This window comes from Nelumbo lutea, chromosome 7 (genome assembly GCF_056320005.1).
Source record: "Nelumbo lutea isolate HS-2025 chromosome 7, American lotus-T2T, whole genome shotgun sequence".
NCBI classification, from domain to species: Eukaryota; Viridiplantae; Streptophyta; class Magnoliopsida; order Proteales; family Nelumbonaceae; genus Nelumbo; species Nelumbo lutea.
This window is the reverse complement of record NC_142690.1, coordinates 34,323,031-34,342,638: the sequence shown is the minus strand read 5'-3', so window position 1 is coordinate 34,342,638 and position 19,608 is coordinate 34,323,031. Positions and strand designations below refer to the sequence as shown.

Here is a 19,608-nt window from a genome sequence, read left to right as displayed (position 1 = left end):
TAATTGCTTTTCATTTACATTTATATAGTTGTTTACATTTATTTCTTTATCTTTTATTCAGTTGTATCATTTATTTTCAACAGTTAAATTTGTCCTTGAGGTTCTAATAGCAGTTATCTAATTTCATGAACTCAATTTAATTATTTTCTTGTAGTTAGTTCTTTTCTCAACTACTAACTTATGGCTAGTCCTTAATCTCCAACTACAATATTGACACACACATCTTGTATAGCTTGCACTATACATTTCAGTTATTTACATTCCACCTGCCTTTACTTTTCTACAATTACATTGAATTTATTGTTCATTCTTTTCCTTAATGTAAAATTTCTTAAAGTACCCCTAAGTTTTAGGAAATTGACTAACTCTATCCCCACTATAGTACCCCTAAGTTTTCAAACAAGTACTAAGTCCTCCCTTGCCATTAATGTCTATTAATGATTCATCACAATCCATTCACATGTGAGACCACATGATGTATATAACTTTTTAGAACCCAATATTACCCTTTTGTGGTTGATTTTGTCCTCCTTTATTCTTTAAAATTTCAAAACAATTTGTTGGCCAATGATTCCGTGCTTGAACATTTTACTTTAACTAAGATCATTGACCAATGTTTTAGCCACTTTTACTTTTAGAATTTGAAACTGATTTTAAGCAGATAAGAAAAGATGAACTATCTCAATTGTCAATATGTATCTAAAAGAACAAGAAACTGATAGTAAATACTATCCAAAGGGAGAAAAAAAATTGCCAAATGTGTCCTTTTTTCACATATTTTTATTTCTTTTTGCTAAAAGGCTAGAGGGTATAGATGCAAAGGCCAAAGCTAGTGGAACTTGTCAATTAGTTGTTAAGAATTTGAAGGAGGAATTTGTAAGAGATTACATATTTCCTTGTTTGCGAGTTGGAGCAATTTATGAAAGAAAATAGTTGCTTTGAACTTCCATGGCTCAACTGGTTATTGCTAATGGAAGCTCTTTATGTCTGCTTCCACTCTCTATTTACTTAAGCAGTATCCTTCTTTTATTTCATGTTCCTGAAACCTATCATTTTTTTTTTCCATAATCTCTAACTTGTTGGAATCTTGTTGGTTGATTTTTTAGAAATGAATATTTGAATCGGTTGCTTTATGAGCATAGCATTTTTTTTTATCAGCACTCTTATTAAAAATCAGGTGGAAAATTTTGATATAAGAGTGAAAAGAAATGGGCACTGTGTTTATGGAGAATGGGGGCTACGTGGTCTGGCTTAGTTTTAAAACGAGGGAAAGCTGAGAAGAAAACTCGCCAAATGTGTTTTATTATAGTTGCATGATCGATCTTTTCTTGAGTGTTTTAAATTTTTTTGATAGGTTGAAAATGTTTTAATTCAAGAATCAGGGAATACATTGTTTGGGGTTTTCATAAGTGATAGAAAATAATGTATAGAGCCCAGAATAGTGTTGGTGAACTGCAGTTATGAAATCTTCTACTAACAGACTCAAGGAATCGGGAAAAAAATTTTGTTTTTTTTTTTGTTTGGGATTTTAGAGTTGCTTTTACGGATCATATCTTTGGTTTTTATAGATTATTCTATCCTTTGAATATTTAAGTCTTGCATTCTATAGTTACAGAATACATTGTTTTTTTTTATTTGTTTGGGATTTCAGAATTGCTTTTATGGACCATATCTTTGGTTTTTATGGATCGTTCTAACCTTTGTATATTTAGATCTTGTATTCTATAATTACAAAAGGGTTATTTAGAGCTAGAGAAGACCAATAAGGTGCTATTCAAATGTTTCATTTTGAAAATTTATAGAAGAATGATGGGTAAAATAGTCTTTTCCATCTTTTCATTAATAGACGTTAATGATAAGAGAGGATTAGTCAATTGCCAAAAAGCTTAGATGTGCTTTAAGACAATATGTAAACAATAGGGGTACAGTTAGTCAATTTCCTAGAATTTAGGGTACTTTAAGATGTTTTCCCTTTACTTAGGCTAAGTTTGGAAGGAGTACAAATACAAAATTGTACATCACAAATACATTCAAAATAATACAAAATACAAGATTTTGCACTCTACATATTGTTAGATAGTGTATGCCCTTAGCTCCAATCAACATGATGTACATTATGACATTTATTGTAAATGAATAAAGTACATATTTGATTCATGTTATTATGGTGTGTTTCTGTGTAATACTCTTAAACTGTACACATATGAGACTCGTGTTAGTTTAGAATCTTTACAGCCGTTGGATAGATCTAGGAAGACTTATCCTGCCAAGGCTGACACTAATGTACCGCCAAGTTGGTTGGGGTGGCTTGTCTCAGCTGCCAGGGAGAGGCTTGGGGTACATGCAGTGTGGGCTTTCTTGAAACCCTGAACATGACCAAAATTCTAGTATTGCCCTGGACCGTCGAGATAGATGGGCAGAACTAGAGTGTTACACCTGACCCCTAGACTCGATTATGATACTGCACTAGGTGTTGGATTGAGCTGTCTTTGATATGCCAATCAGTGAGATCCTTAGAGGGGGTCAAAACCTAGGTATCTTGGGACAGTCCTAGAATTCATCTGAGTAGGTGATCATAGTGACAGGATCTGCCCCTTTGCCGGACAAAGTGAATGATCGGGGATGCACTCTCTTTGATGGAAACCTAAACTACTGACAGTTGATTTCAACTGTTGAAATTTGTTTTTGTAATATATATATATATATATATATATATATATATTCTCTTGTTGGGCAGTGATTGATCATTATGGGCTGAGAGGTTAAGTGTAAGACCATTGAGCTTTGGGCCTTGTGAGTTATACCTGATGGGCTAATCTTGCATCTACCCACAGTCCTTGGGCCTTAATAAGATGGCTGGACCAAATGACCCAATGGACTCAGGGGTTCACTATATTCAGCTATGAATTCGGCCAGACCTTGTAACAAAGGCTAAACTGAACCCATGTGGTTGATGTGTAGATCAATGATAGGGTCCCATGCTATACAAAGAGAGCCAAGCTAGCTAGCATTAAAGTGGAAGTGAGTCTGAAATCTTAATGGGCCTAAAAGCCCATTTTGAACTAGGTTAATTAGATTAATTAGATAAGGGCAGATCTGGGATTTAGATCAGTTGATAAGATAAGGGATTATCCTTATCCACTTAAAGAGCCCAGATCCAAATAAAGATTTGGATTAGGAAATTCCTAATGGAATTAGGAAATTTTCTCTTTAAGGCTATAAATAAGAGAGCAAGGCGAACCTCTAAACACACATTCACTGAATACAGAGAGAAAACAACACAGTTAGACTGCTCTTGCCTTCTGCTCTTTTTCTTCCTGTTCTTGCCGCCCCACCTTGTTCAATCTCTAGTTCTTGGATTCAATCAAGATATGATCTTGATATTGTTTCTTGTGAGAAGAAACAATTTTGAAGCTGTGCTCACTATCCTATTCGATTCTTGCTGAAGAATCACTAGTTCTTGGTGAAGAACTACTTGCTGATCCTGCCTCACACTAAGTTGTGTCATCTTCAGTGGAGGGAGGATTTGGTACTCTCTTTGAGCGTGAACACCTACGTTGGGAGGAGCATTCTTGTGTGGATTCTATATCAGGTATGTCTCTCTTTTAATTTGGTTTCAGGTTTAGTCTGGTTTGGTTACAAGAACGAACCTTGAAAATGCAGTTTTCTAAATTGGGAATAGGATTCCCAAATGGGAGTAAAGAAATTTTTGAAATTTCGCCCAACCTTCTTGCAGGGTTCAGCCATCCATATGATGGATCTCCCATCCCTTCAGTGTTATCAGAGCCAGGTTCAAGAGTTGAACCAAAATAGAACTGATCTGGACCCGCACAAATGGGCAGAAGGTGTTCTACCCGATTTGCGCAGTTAGCGCTTTTTCTAGGAGTTGGTTCTCAGATTATGGGCAGATGATCTAGAAATTAATCTTTATTGTTCTCTGAAAATTTATAGAATTGTTCTGTGAAATTTTCTTGAAATTTTGGGCTGCACATGTGATGGAGGTCGAATCTTTATGGTGCCAAGATTGGCACACCCTGCGATTTCTATTCTATTCAACTCTGGTTTGTAAATATTTATTTTTTTATTTCTAGAAAAAAATTAGATTTTTTATTTTATTTCCATTTGGAGATCGCTGGAGCGTGCTACAAAGGAGAAGAAATTTTCGCAAAAACAAGTTCTGCGATCTACGATTTTGCAATCTACGATTAACTGTTCTTTGCGGGTTTGTAGGATATCCAAGAAAATCATAGTGCAACCCTCTGATTTTAGTTTCTTGATAATTTGATTATCTTGAATTAATTTATTTTTAGATCATTATTCTTGAATTAAATCTTGAAATGGACACCAAAACTTGGGCCGATTTACACCAAATTTGGTCCAAACTGGTTGGACCGAATTGTTGGTTCGATAGGGTTGGTTTTTCTAATCCTAATTCGATTCAGGCCAGAGAGTTGATGGCCCACTTCAATCTTTAATTTGGCCCACCTCTGTAAAAACCTAATTTTAATATCATAAAACTGAATCAACCATAATTTAGCTATTTGGGCCAAACTGCTTTTTGCAGTACAACCCATGTACCTAGATAATGTTATATGATAACATTATGGGCTCTGTTGGGCTGATACTGATTTAATCTAATTAATTAAGGATTTTATAGATACTTTAAATTGATTGGATCAATTTGTTTCATGCATGTGATATATGGATGTGTGATGTGCTGCGTACATGGGCCATAAGTACTTGACCCATGATTATTTCAATAGTGGCTCTTTTGCATGCCATGGATGAATGCACATCATTGCCATGGTGTCCATAAGATCATTGGATGATCTCCCTGCTTGGTGGGCCCCACATCAGCTTCCTCCCTAAGAGGATCCATGCAAAACCCTAGCCGTTTGAGACCCAATTAAATCTGGCTTTGAGAAAGTCAATAGGAGCCACTTTGGTTTGACCTAAATAAAAGTAGGGCATAATATTTCGTTCCCTCCATTGAAATATGAGTGCATGTGATAGGGAGATTCATATGATGAACTCTCTAAAGGCCTTCCATCATTAACATGAAGTTGGGTCTTTTAGTAATGAGGAAATGTGTCATAAAATTGGGCTATTCATTTGCTGCTGGATCTATTGGATTGTTTCATAAGATGATAGAGGCATCATAGACTGATGTGGGAGGGTCCTATCCTAAAGTGGAAGACTCTCTCACGGTACATTGGCGTGCATGAATATGATGGGTAAGCACTCACTAGACAGAAATGTTTAACTTAAAATGGTAATGAAAATTGTCTGACAGAGGTCCAAGGGAAAGCTCATGAGATGAGTGGATGTGATACTTCATAGAAGGTGGTGGGGTTATGCAGCTGAAACAATTGGCTCCATGCACCCTATGTGGTTTCTTATATTTCCAGAGACATAGTTCACAATATCCGTCACTGAGATAGGAGGGAAACAATTCGCCAAACTGTTGGACAATAATAAGCTTAAGGGCCCAAATTATGCTGACTGGTATCGTAACCTTATGCTGGTCCTGGCGTTAGAGAAATTGGACAAGGTTGCTAAGAACTCTATTTCGGATCGTCCGAGTGATAGGGCTTCTGAGGGGAATATCAAAAATGGGAGGAGAAAAACTATCTTGCCCGGTGCTATATCATAGCCTCCTAGACAATCAGATACAACGACAATTTGATTAGATCGAGCTGTCCAAAGATATCTTGGATAGTCTAAGGACAACGTATGAGGAGCAGAATCGTTATACTCATCAGAAGGTCCTAAAATAGTTTATGACCACACAAATGTCCAAGAACTAGCTAGTTCATGACCATTATCTTAAGATGATGGGGTACATTAATGAACTGGAGGCTCTTGGATCTGGACTAGATCATGTCACCAAAGTTGATGCCATCCTGAACTCTTTGCCACATTCCTTCAATCAGTTCATAAAAAATTACAATATGAACAAGGTAAATGTTAGCATCTAGGAATTCAACAATATGTTATAGAGGGCCGAGGAACTGGTAAAGAAGGATGAGCCCATTGCCATGCTTGTTGAAGGTGGCAAATCGGGCAAGAAGAAGAGGAAGGCAAAGAAGAAACCTCAGAAGAAAACTAGCAAGCCTAAACGATAGATGAAGGACAAGGCATCAGATGCGTGTCACTTCTGCAAATAGGTCGGCCACTAGAAGAGGAACCATCCTTAGTACCTAGAGACAAAGAAATAAGGTAATTTCGAATCCTTTGTCATAGAAACCAATATGTTGGTGACTTCTGCTTCTTGGTGTATTGACTCTGAGACTTTTACTCATGCATGTAAAACATTGCAGGGGTTCAGGACAAGCAAAAGATTGAGTGATGATGAAGTAATTCTTTACTTGGGGACTTTTGGAAGCGTTGTAGCTACAACCATTGGAACTGTAGAATTGTATTTCAGAGAAGGAACAATTACATTAAAAAATTGTCTTTATATACCCAGTTTGAGAAGAAATTTGATTTTTGTTTCAAAACTGTGTGTGGATTGATATTCTGTTCTCTTTAATAATATGTTTACTTTCAAAAGAAATAACAAATTCCTCGCATACGGAGAACTTGAGAATTGTCTCTATGTTCTCCATTCTTCTCTGGAGACAAATATAACTGAAACTAGGTCGAATAATAACCCCAAGAAAATAAGTCGTGATACAATTAATCCCACGTGCCTGTGGCATTACCGACTTAGCCACATTAGCATAGATCATATCACAAAGTTGGTAAATGATGATCCTTTGAATTTTCTAACTATAAAAGATCTTTCAACTTGTGAACCTTTCCTTCAGGGTAAGATGATGAAACGGCCATTTAACGGTAAGCCTAAAAGATCAACAAGCACCATTGACCTTATACATACTGATGTATGTGGTCATCTGAATGTTAGGACACATAACCAGCACGTTTATTTTATAACATTCACTGATGATCACTCTCGGTATGGTTATGTGTACCTAATGAGACACAAGTATGAATCATTTGAAAAGTTCAAAGAGTTCTGGCAAGAGGTTGAGAAACAGTTGGGGAGACGCATTAAGGCCCTTTGATCAGATCGATGAGGCAAATATCTCTCTAACGAATTCAGGGACTACTTAAAGGAAAATGAGATAGTATCACAATAAGCTCCTTCTGCTAACCACAATTAAACGGTGTGTTAGAAAGGAGAAATCAGACTTTATTGGATATGGTCTGGTCACTTCTCGACACTCAGAATTACCCACATCCTTTTGGGGTTACGCATTTGAGACTGTAATATATGTGCTGAATTCCAACCAAATCCGTTCTGAAGACTCCCTATGAGCTTTGGACCAGTAAGAAACCAAGTGAGAGATACTTGAAGATTTGGGGTTGTCCGACACATGTTAAAAGAACAAGTGCTGACAAATTGGAATATAAAACTAGCCGTTGCCTATTTGTAGGTTACCCAAAAAGCTCTATAGGGTATTTATTCTATGACATATGAGAACAGGAGGTGTTCTGTAGTCGAAATGCCCATTTCTTGGAGGAAGATTACATCCTAAACAATGATCATCAAGAATTTGTTTTTGATGATGAGAGCTTAGGAGTAGTGGAAAATGTCCCACAAGCTCCAGTTAATAACCAACCTAGGAGATCTACCCGAGAATCCAGACATCCAGTTTGTTATGGCTATGACCAAGAAAGTTACTTAGTGGAAGCCATGACCATTGAGGAGGATCCCGTAACTTATATGGAAGCTATGTTGGACATAGATTCCTTGAAGTGGGTAAATGCCATGAGATCTGAGATGGACTCAATGGAGAAGGGCCCCGATGGTAAGGTTGAGACCTACAAGACTTGTCTTGTGGCGAAAGAGTACACTCAGAAAGAGGGAATCGATTATGAGGAAACCTTTTCACTCGTGGCCATGCTTAAATCCATTAGGATCCTGCTAGCTGTAGCAATATACTATGACTACGAGATTTGGCAAATGGATGTCAAAACTGCATTCCTGAATGGAGATCTTACTGAAGATATCTATATGCACCAACTGCAAAGTTTCATAGCTGCAGGTCAGGAACACATGGTATGTAAACTTAATCGAGCCATATATGGACTTAAGCAAGTTTCTAGGAGCTAGAACATCCGGTTTGACTCTACTGTCAAACGGTTTAACTTTGAGCAGAATCCGGATGAGCCATGTGTTTATAGGAAGACCAGTGGAGATAAGGTTATGTTCTTGGTTCTGTATATAGACGACATTCTACTCATTGGGAATGATGTAGGAATGTTGACTATGGTGAAAGTATGGCTCTCACAACAATTCTCCATGAAAGATCTTAGAGAAGCCTCTTACATCTTGGGACTTCGACTCTATAGAAATAGATCGAAGAGGATAATAGGATTATCCAGTCAACTTATATTGACAAAATAGTCAAGAGATACAGTATAGAGAATTCCAAGAAAGGAAATGTTCCTTTCAGGCATGGAGTCACTCTTTCCAAGGGAATGCCTCCCAAAACACCTAAAAAGATTGAGGGCATGAAGGAAGTTCCCTATGCCTCTACCGTAGGGAGCATCATGTATGCCATGCCATGCACTCGACCAGACATTGCTCAGGCCGTGAGTGTGGTAAGTAGATACCAGTCTAACCCAGGACAAGAGCATTGGACCACTGTGAAAAACATACTGAAATACCTTCGAAGGATAAAAGAGTTTTGTATTGTATTCGATGGTTGTTCACTACAAATCCTTGGGTATACCGGTGCCGATTTCTATTCAGACCCAGATGATAGAAAGTCTACATTTGGATACATCTTTACGGTGGGATCCTATGTAGTTAGCTAGAAAAGGAGCAAATAAGGGTCCACTGCAGATTCTACAATCGAGGCCGAATACATTGCTACAAGTGAAGCTGCAAAAGAAGCCGTATGGATGAAGAAGTTCATTTAGGAATTAGGAGTAGTTCCATCCAGCACATCACCCATTCCATTGTTGTGTGACATATTTGATTCATGTCATTATGATGTGTCTGTGTAATACCCTTAAATTGGACACGTATGAAACTCGTGTTAGTTTAGAATCTTCACAGCCGTTGTATAGATCTAGGGAGACTTATCCTGCCAAGGTTGACACTGATGTATCGCCAAGTTGGTTGGGGTGGCTTGCCTCAGCTGCTAGGGTGAGACCTGATGTAGTGTGAGTTTTCTTGAAACACTGAACCGGACCAAAATTCCAGTATTGGCATGGAACTTGGAGATAGATGGGCAAAACTGGAATGCTACACCTGACCCCTAGACTCGATTATGATTTGGATTGGGTTGTCTTTGATATGCCAATTAGTGATGTCCTTAGAGGGGGTCAAAACCTAGGTATGTTGGGACAGTTTGAGAATTCATCTGAGTGGATGATCATAATGACAGGATCAGCCCCTTTGTCGGACAAAGTGAATGATCGGGGATGCACTCTCTATGATGGAAACCTAAACTGCCGGCAGTTGATTTCAACAGTTGAAATTTGTTTTGCAATATATATATATATATATATACATACATATATGTTTGTAAAATGTTTTAATTCCTGGGATCCATGTGAGTAGAGAGTGCAACACTATACCTTGCAGCCAAGGGAGAGGTCCTCTCTTGTCGGGAAGTGATTGATCATTATGGGGCTGAGAGGTTAAGTATAAGACCATTGAGGGTTATACCTGATGGGCTAATTTTGCATCTGCCCACAGTCCTTGGGCCTTCATAAGATGATTGGACCCAAGGACCATTTAGTGTAAATGTTGGGCCCATTAAGAGCCCATAGTGATGGACTCAGGGGTTCACTGTATTCAGCAGCGAATTCGGCCAGGCCTTGTAACAGAGGTTAGGCTGAACCCATGTGGCTGATGTGTAGATCAATGATAGGGTCCTAGACCATACAAAAAGAGCCAAGATAGCCAACATTAAAGTGGAAGTGAGCCGGAAAGCTTAATGGGCCTAAAAACCCATTTCGAAATGGGTTAATTAGATTAATTAAATAGGGGCAGATCTAGAATTTGGATCAACAAATAAGATAAGGGATTATCCTTATCCACTTAAAGAGTCCAGATCCAAATAAAGATTTGGATCAAAGGAACTCCTAATTTGATTAGGAAGGTTGATCTTTATCTGCAAATAAGATAAGGGATTGTCCTTATCACTTAAAGAGTTTAGATCCAAATAAAAGATTTGGATTAGAAAATTCCTAATGTGATTAAGAAATTTTATCTTTAAGGCTATAAATAAGAGAGCAGGGCAAACCTCCAAACACACATTCACTGAATACAGAGAGAAGACAACACAGTTAGACTCCTTTTGCCCTCTACTCTTTTTCTTCTTATTCTTGCCACCCCACCCTGTTCGATCTCCAATTCTTGGATTCGATCAAGATTGGATGTTGATATTGTTTCTTGCAAGAAGAAACAATATAGAATCTATGCTGACTGTCCTATTCGATTCTTGCTGAAGAATCACTAGTTTTTGGTGAAGAATTACCTGCTGATCCTACCTCACCCTAAGCTGTGTCATCTTCAGTGGAGGGGGGATTTGGTACTCTTTTTGGGCATGAACACCTACGTTGGGAGGAGCATTCTTGCATGGATTCCGTATTAGGTATATCCCTCCCTTAATTTGGTTTCAGATTTGGTCTGGTTTGGTTACAAAGACGAACCTTGAAAATGCAGTTTTCTAAATTGGGAATAGAATTCCCAGATGGGAGTAAAGAAATTTTTGAAATTTTGCCCAACCTTCTTGCAGGGTTCGGCCATCCATATGATGGATCTCCCAGCCATTCACATATTTGTATTTGTACTCTTTCCAAACTAAGCCTTAACTACAAAGTCCACTAACAGTCCTGAGTAGTTGCTCTATTATTTCATTTATTCTAGTTACTATTTATCTTTAGTGGTTACATTTGAATATCTTGATGCTCTTATGATTACATTGTTTATTTGTTTGAAGTTTCAGCTCATACTTGTGTTGTGAGTTAAGCATAGTGATAATTCACTTGTCTTCATTGTTGAATAATCTAACTAAGGTGGCGTTTGATTGCACTTTTTTGAGGGCTGAATATGAAAATTCTACTTTTCAGACCACACCCCTTGTTTGGTTGTACCTCTTAACCTCGGTCTAAAACTGATTTTCAAATTTGAAAATCATAGACCTTGGGCCGGCTCTTAACGTGCTCAGACGCATTTCAAAGCCAACCCAATGCCCAAAATATCCTTACAATATTTCGTGAATGACCTAAGTTACCCCTGATACCCCAAAACCCAGAAAACCTAAACATTTGACCTCTGTTTCTCTCTGGCTCTCTCTCTCTCCCTTTCTCTCTCCGCCCTATCTTCCTACCATTGCTGCTGCGAGTTGTAGTGGTGGCTCTCTCTCTCCCTGTCTTCTCTCTCTCACTCTCCCTCTGTCTCTCTTTGCCTTGTCTTCCCGTCACTGCCACTATAGCTTGTAGCGGTGGCTCTCTCTCTCTCTCTCTCCCCCTGTCTTCTCTCGCTCTCTCTCTCTCTCTCTCTCTCTCTCTCTCTCTCTCTCTCTCTCCCTCTCTTGCTACATGTTATCGATTGCTCCTTCCCGCTTTGTAAAACTCCCCCTACCCTCATGCTTCTTTCGCCGCCTATCCCACCTTCGACGTGAAGCAGAGGACCGGTGCAACATCGCCACTAATTTTGCCAGATAATCTGGGCTTCTGTGAAGCTCAGAAGCAAGCTACCCCCTTCTCACTGGAGTTCATTCAAGCCATTCCCTTCTCCTGTTTGGATAGAGCATCGGTTCATCTTCTATGAAGACAGATGGCTTTGTCGGTGGGATCGAGAGTGCTATGTCGGTGGGCTCGCGTGGCTTCTGTTGAGAGGGCTTTCACACTGTTCATCATCTTATGTTTTCTTCTCTCTCTCTGCCATGTCTTCTTGCCACCACAACTATCTTTCCTCCTGTCGGTTCTCTCTCTCTCTCTCCCCCTCCCCAGTCTTTCCACCACCGTTGCAACATGTAGCAGTGGTTCGGTGAATAATAATAATAATAATAATAATTTTATTAATATTAATTACAAATTATTTTTATTAATTATTAATTAGTTTAATATTTTTATTAAACATTAATTATTTTTGTTAAATTTATTGTATTATTTATTAATTATTAATTATAAATTATTTTAATATTTTTCATTAAACATTAATCATTTTTATTAAATTATTTGTGTTATTTATTAATTAATAATTATTTTGATAATTTTAATTATTTCATTAATTTTAAAAATTATTTTAATTTTTATTTGTCTAAATTATTACTTATTAATTATTTTAATATTTTTATAGTCATTATTTTTTTAATTTTAACTATTTCATTTGTTAATTAGTAATTATTAATTTATTTTTATTTTTTTATTTATATTATTTCAATATTATTTTGAGGTTGAAAATTATTTTTTATAATACAAAATGAACTCAACATTTCCAAATAGTATGTTTTAGGGGTAAAATAGTAAAATCAGTAAATTTTAGATGGTAAAGGACTGATCCAATACAAACTTATGGATTTAGATCCTCTAAAAAGTAAAAAAGCTATGCCTCTTTTCAGATTTCAGACACTTTTAATATCTTAACTTTTTAGATCTGAATTTTCAGATTTATCAAATGCCACCTAAGCCTCTATTATGCTCCAATTTGTATTAAAGGTTTAGAGCTTTAATTTAGATTTGGGGGAAGGTATATCTACTAGCTTAAACCATTCTAAGTTTTAAGCAATACCTCACCACCCCTCTTGGATAAGGCCATTGATCCCAACACCTAGTAGTAGACTATGCAGCAATTCCCAAAATTTGTTGTCTTTCCTTCATCTAGTTCTAAAATATTTTTATATGCAAGTCCCTATTTAGAAAGAAAAGAATGTGCTTCTATAGAGAACATACTTTACTTTGATTTGTATGTTAAAGCTAAAAGTAAGAATGTGGAAACTCTGTTATTCATGTATTTAGGTTCATTTGATTTGTAGTTGGAATCGGAATGTTAATTAGAATAGAAATTCCTTGGAATCAGAATTGGAATGATCCAACTGTTTGGTTGAGTGGAATCATGCAGATTCCCATTCTCATTCCCATTCATGGTAGAGTGGCATTCGCCCATCCTCCCATTCCCTTGGCAATGAGATCCTATTCTAACTGATTCCAATTTCCATTCCAATCAAGTCTGAACCAAACAGCCTATGGGAATAGATCATTCCCATTCCAATTCCAAAGAATTTTAATTCTGACTACAAAACAAACAGAACCTCATTCCCAAAGGAAAATCTGAATGGCTATTCCCTCAAATAGAAAAATGCCATTCCAGTGGCAATGTGAATCAAAATCCATTCTGTCCAAACAAACGTCTGGAATTGAAATGGCCACTCCAATTCCGATTCCAGACCCCCATACCCACGAACCAAATGGGCCCTCATTAAATGGACGCATCTTCCTTTTCTCACCTCCTAACTCTTCCACTGTGTAAAATTCAGCCCCAAACGACTACACAAATGGTTTAGAAAGCATTGATTTAAAAAAATAAAAAAGGCACAGAAATCATGTTGGTGGCGCAGATGGCCTTGTCCATTTGTGGGCTCATACGTGTCAGGCGGTGAGGGTTAGAGCAGAACCAATCAGCGAACGTGCACTGCCCTTCTCGGCAGGTTTCGGGGAGCCAATGGCGCAAGGTCACATGGTGGCCTTGGATGGCCGTGCTCCCTGCGTACGGACTCCATCTCGATCGTCTTGGCTTTGTAGCTTCCAGGCATCCTCAAGTATAAATAGGGGGTGACCCCCTTCAGGCATAAGACCTTGTTTGGGTGCTCGCACCTCATACCTTTTCTGCTCATCACCTCGGTACTAATTTGACAATCAAAGTCTTTGCCTCGGGGTCTTCACCCAAGGCCTTTGACATTCTTCTCCTTGCAGAACCAACCTCTTGGTCCTTAGCCACCTCAAACACATGGCATGGCAGACCTCGGACCTCAGACCTTGGGTTTCCACCACCTGAGACATTGGTCCTTGACCATCTCATTCCTTGGACCTCGGGTACCTGGGCCCCACTCAGGCTTAGGAGTGAATTGATAACAGTGGACATTTTAGATGGTGTTCTGTGTCGGCCAATTAATGTATTTTGTTTTTGAGAACAAAAAATGGTCTTTGTGGCTTCAAGCAATATTGAAGAAGAGTTAGGAGGTGATGAAGGAAAATTCCATTTATTCTATTATAAGTACTACATGCATAATAGAGTTTACATAGTTATTTTTAGGTGAATCAATAGACTGTCTTAGTCATCCTTAATTGCAATCTCCTGGGCCAAACCCAATCCTCTGCTTTGCAAGATCGTAGATCACCTTTAGATTTTGTTGTTGTTTGTTTCCAAGGATAGTCACATCTCCATTATCTTCGTTTCCAGCGAAAGCTAGACAGACTTGCGAGACGTTTCCATTGTAAAGGATGCCATTAGGATGCACATCCAGCACGATATCCCCGCGGAAATGGAGGCCTATCTTCGGTATCCTTACTGTACGGTATCCCGTCAAGTCATAACATGTATCCAATATTGAAAGGGCCTCCGCCGATCGGTACTTGGACATCGACTGCCGGAATACGGAGCGAAGGGCGGAGTAGGCTGATGGAGGCAGACGAGTAATGACAGTGCCAGAGTCTATTATGGTTCCTGAATTTGCAAAATCCGATGCTGAAACCGGCAGTTTACGTCCTCCGACGCTGATCGCTGTTAGTTCAAGAAAGTAGAAGGAAGGGTACTGGGAGTTTGTCAGCAACGACGTGAACTGAATGGCTGAGGAGACAGAACTGATTGCTTCTCTTCCAAATGCCAGGTATCCTGTAGAGTTCGAAGTTGAAGGCAAACAGTAAGAGAAAACTTGACCATATGAATTGGCCGTCTGGGACACCAGGGATAGCCGGTGACGGCCGAGTCCTAGCAACCCGGCTGCGTTTCCAAAGAGCCCTTGGTTGTTCTGCCCACACCCAAACAAGAAATTAGGGAAGATGTCAGAACTAGAAGCGGTGAGTCTGAGCGTTTCACGTCCAAAGTATCCGACCGAGTATGACCCATCACCGTACTGGATGCTGTAAATGCATGTGGAGGCGGAGCAGCCAGTAGGGGAACTGGTTGCAGAACTGAGTTGAGAGCACTCATCTGCGCTGCAAGTGACATTGGAATAAGACGATGATTTTGTTGGATCGAATATTGGATCTTGCTGTTTGTGACAGTATCTCGTGCACGGCTTGCACTGAATCCATGTTAGGTCACTCCCGGTGTCAAATATAAGGGAGAGATCAGTCCTTGGGCTTCCCAATCCCACCCTCACAACGTAGTTGCCGGAGCCCAAGTAGCGCCCGGAGCGGGCTGGGACTCTAGCTTCCGAGTTCCTTACTGCAGATCCTCTGGAATTGTTGGAGAGTCTAGACTGGAGGAAGTCGACTCGGGATTGGTCTTCGGAGAGGATCTCAATGGCTGCGAGTGGGAGTGGTTTTGTCTTCCCTCCGCCCAGGTGGGAGCATGGCCCGTTTCTGTGAAGTATCTTTAGTCTATTCTTGCTGTTGTTTGGACCTGAAATTAAGTTGTAGAAACTGAAAAACTTCATTAACCTGATCTACGAAGAAGTAGTTTGAAGTTCAAACTAACTGTGAATTACATGTTTAATTAACCTTGGGCGGAAGCGAAGCAGGCTGACGCCGGGAGGAGAGAGCTCGTTCTAATAGAATAACTGTGAAGATGATGCTCTTTCACTGCAGTCTCTTGTTCTATCTGGTACGCGTATACGTAGGATTTCTCTAGAGAGTAAAGATAGAAGAGGGAAAGGGAAGAGATAAGGAAGAAACTGTGAAACATGGAGCAGCCAGCCATGGCTTCACCCTTCGGACTCTTCCTTTTCTTCTCTCTTACTTCTCAGCTATCCAGAGTCCAGAGACACCACCTACTACTTCTGTCACGGCTAACGTATATACATATGTTCCCAGCCTCCTTTAATCAGTGTTTTCAACCCGGTCGACCCGGTTAGTTGGACCGTTCGTTCACCCATCATGAAACCCATTGATTAGGTTAGAAACCCAACGACTCGACCGCTTAATCGAAACCACAGATTGCGAATTTCAAATTAATTAATTAAATTATTAAAAAAAACTACCTTGAATTTTGATAAATACCACCGGTTCATTGGTTAGGTGTTGTCTGATATTATATCGTGGAACCAATATATAAAATCCTTTGAATTAGTCGAATTCATATATTTAGGTATGATGATGGATTGATCCATTCAACCGGCCGGACCTTTGAACCATTGATATGCAAACCGGAGGGAGGGTAAATGGGTCAGCAGGGTCGGGTTTGAAACAATATTGCGTCACGATGGCATCAGTAATTGCCCAATCGTTTGGGCGTTGGTCTCAACGATCATAATTCATAAATAGTGAGTAGAAAAGGGCTCCTTGGTGGCCTGCCCACATCCTTTATTTTACTTGCAGTGGCCACCTTTGTCCACTATGTGGATATTGGGAATGCATGTCCTCATCATAAGAATCATGAGAATAGAGGTGTGATGTGGGCAGTTCTGGCATGGCGTGATTTTGAGGAATTCACATCAGTGCCTCACAGCACACCAATGCACGCTTAGATGTACTGTGGGGTGTTTTTGTCATTTTTCATTTTTTGCTAAGTAAAAATTGGCAAAAAAATTTGTAGTGGTATTGAACAAATCACAAATAACTATTAAATAAGATTTAAAAACAAATTGATATCTCATTGATCTTGATTTGCATAATCTGCTTTTGGTAAACCATCATTTGAAGCAATGTTTTAGAATTGTCATTGACATGGACGGTCGGACCATTTGGACCGGAAACCGTTCAGGCGACCGGTTCTGTTTTACCCTAAACTTGGTCTTTGGTCAAAAAACCATTGAATTAGTCAATAAATTGTTGACCCGGATGGTTTGACCATTGAACTGTTCGATCCAGAGTACGGTTTGCGGCTTAGAGCAAGAATGAAAAGAGAAGAAGTGAAGAACTCTTAGATATGAGATCTATTGGCTGGAGAGAGAGAGAGGGAGAGAGATCAATTGAGGGATGTGTGAGACAGTGAGAGAGATCTAAGAGATCTGGGAGAGAAGGCTAGAGATTTGAGAGATCTGAGATCTATTGGAGTCTAAATGATAGATCAGAGAGAGAGAGAGAGAGAGAGAGAGAGAGAGATGATTGAGAGAAATCTCAAATCTACTTTCATTGCCGTTGTTGTAGGTTTGCCATCGCCATCGTCATTGTTGTTGTCATCACTATTGCCGTTGTAAGTCACCATTGTCGTCGCCGCTGTAGTCTGCAAGTGACCTCCTCATCCTCTTTCTTCTTCTTCTTCTAAACTCTCTCAACCATCGACAACTTCTCACGTTTCTCTCATTCTCAAACACTCAAACTTTTTTCTCTTATATTTATATGCATCTTACCCTAATATTCCAATCTAATGGGTAAGATGACAAATCACTAGTTAGAATATTTAAACCGCTCAAACCATTTGACCCGGACAATCAAACTACTGACCCAGAAACCGGTGGACAGAACAGTTCCATTTCTAGGTCGGTTTTTAAAACCTTGATTTGAAGTGTCATGCCCTCCTTAATCTTCTAGCCTATCTTCATCATCCGGTCTATCCTTCAAGCATGTACACATCTTCAAGCTTTTATCATTCATGTTGCTTCTCTTGTCATCCAGTACCCTAATACCTAATTAAACTAAAACAAAACACTAATGGAATTGTGGACATTGGAGGGTTAGTAGATATATGCCGTGGTGGCAAGCATTGGATACTTTTTCTATGTTCTTTCCACCAGGCTAAAATATCAAAATTATTTAATTCCTTAGAATTGAAATTGAGGAAACCTATTAAATTCCTAAAATTAGCTTGTAAATGCAAGGTACCAACCAATTGGTTAGTAAGGTCTCCTGCTGGTCATAGTGGAGACTTGGGATCGAATACTGCCTGCACCTAGGTTGGGGGATGGGCTACCCCTCATTGTGTAATCCTTTAGAAAATATAAAAAAAAAAGCTTAGTGGCACCTGATTCTTGCCTTTTATTTATTAATGACCAAATATCTCTTCCACTACTAGAGCTAATGCTTCAATAGTGGAGGTTGTACAAGTTCTCATATTTCCAAATAATTTTGATTCATATATATTGCACATTTTAAATAATAAATCATTAACTTCATCTTTTTTGTTCCAATATGGCTTCTCATATTTTCAGATTCAAGCAAAACATTTAAACCACTTTTCTAATTTTAGGATCTCTAATATTGTAGCTAGGTAATATAAATAATTCTAAATTATTTATATATTGTAAAGAGTATTTAATATTTATAAATAATTGATTAACTAAAATGCAAGAAGTTTAATAATAAACACCAAAAAATGCATTAGTTGTATCATAACAAATTTGTAAAAAATCTTTTATACATGTTGCAATTTCCCAATCATCGTTAGATATAAAATCATGGGACATTTTCTCATTATAAAATTTAGTAAGAATGTCTTTATATGAAATACAACTCTTTAATATAGAATAGGTGGAATTCCACCTATATTGAATATCTAATACAAAATTTCTACATTTTAAACCATATTTTTTTACATAAATATTTAAATTCTCGTTTTCTTGATCCAAAACTTCTAATATACATATTACAATTTCTAATTTTAGAAATGTGAGGTGAAATAATATTTAAAGGATTTTGTATACATAAATTTAAGATGTGACATGCACATCTAATGTGAAATAATTTATCATTTAAACATGGTCTTAATTGCGATTTTAAAATATTTATATTAGAATCAATATTACTAGCATTAACAAAACTAATAGAAAAATTTTTATTTTGAATACCATAAGTATCTAGCCATTCAAGTCTTGTAAAACTTAAAATTCTTTTTTGTAAAAGCCAATTTTCATCAATAAAATGTCCCATGACACAAATATAACTATAATTATATTTGGAAGTCCAAATATCCAATGTAAGTAAAATTCTAGTATTATGATTTTACAAAGTAGAAATTAATTTTTTATATGAATAAAAAAAAATTAAAGCATCTACTTTAATAGTATTTCTAGATTTTTCTTTAATCGGGGATTTACTAATTATTGTAAAAATGGTTGTTCAGTATGTACAATATATTTAGCTAATTCTTATCTTATTTTTTGGGAATATTCAAAATTATCAAAAAAATCACACCCAATTTGTGATTGGTTTTGATTATTTTTATTTTGAAATGACTGGCCATATGTCTAGCCAATTAGCCAATATCACTATTATTGTTATAACTAAAATCTCTCTTACATTTAATGCAAACAACTCTTTTTTCCTTTCCCTTAGAGTTTCTATTTTATACATTTCCCAAACATTGTGTTTCTCTTTCCATCCCTAGTAGCAATAATAGGGGTGCCTTCAGGAACATCATCCATAGAACCACTAGCACTCATATCAATGCTATCAGAAGGAGGAACAGAGTCCTTATTTGCTACATTGCATATGTTTTCTTTGGACTGCACACGTAGAATGTCCAACTTAATCACGACCTCA

General features: G+C 38.0%; 1 protein-coding gene across 1 annotated transcript; it reads right to left on the bottom strand.

The window, feature by feature from the left end:
- Nucleotides 1–14,209: 14,209 nt before the first annotated feature.
- Nucleotides 14,210–15,984, bottom strand: LOC148846050 (aspartyl protease family protein At5g10770-like). Its single transcript, XM_088956347.1, has 2 exons — nt 15,691–15,984; nt 14,210–15,592 (listed from the first exon to the last, which is right to left on the bottom strand). Exons 1-2 carry the CDS (start codon nt 15,887–15,889, stop codon nt 14,310–14,312), a joined length of 1,482 nt encoding a protein of 493 aa, XP_088812473.1. The 5' UTR covers nt 15,890–15,984; the 3' UTR covers nt 14,210–14,309.
- Between the last annotated feature and the right edge of the window lie 3,624 nt (nt 15,985–19,608).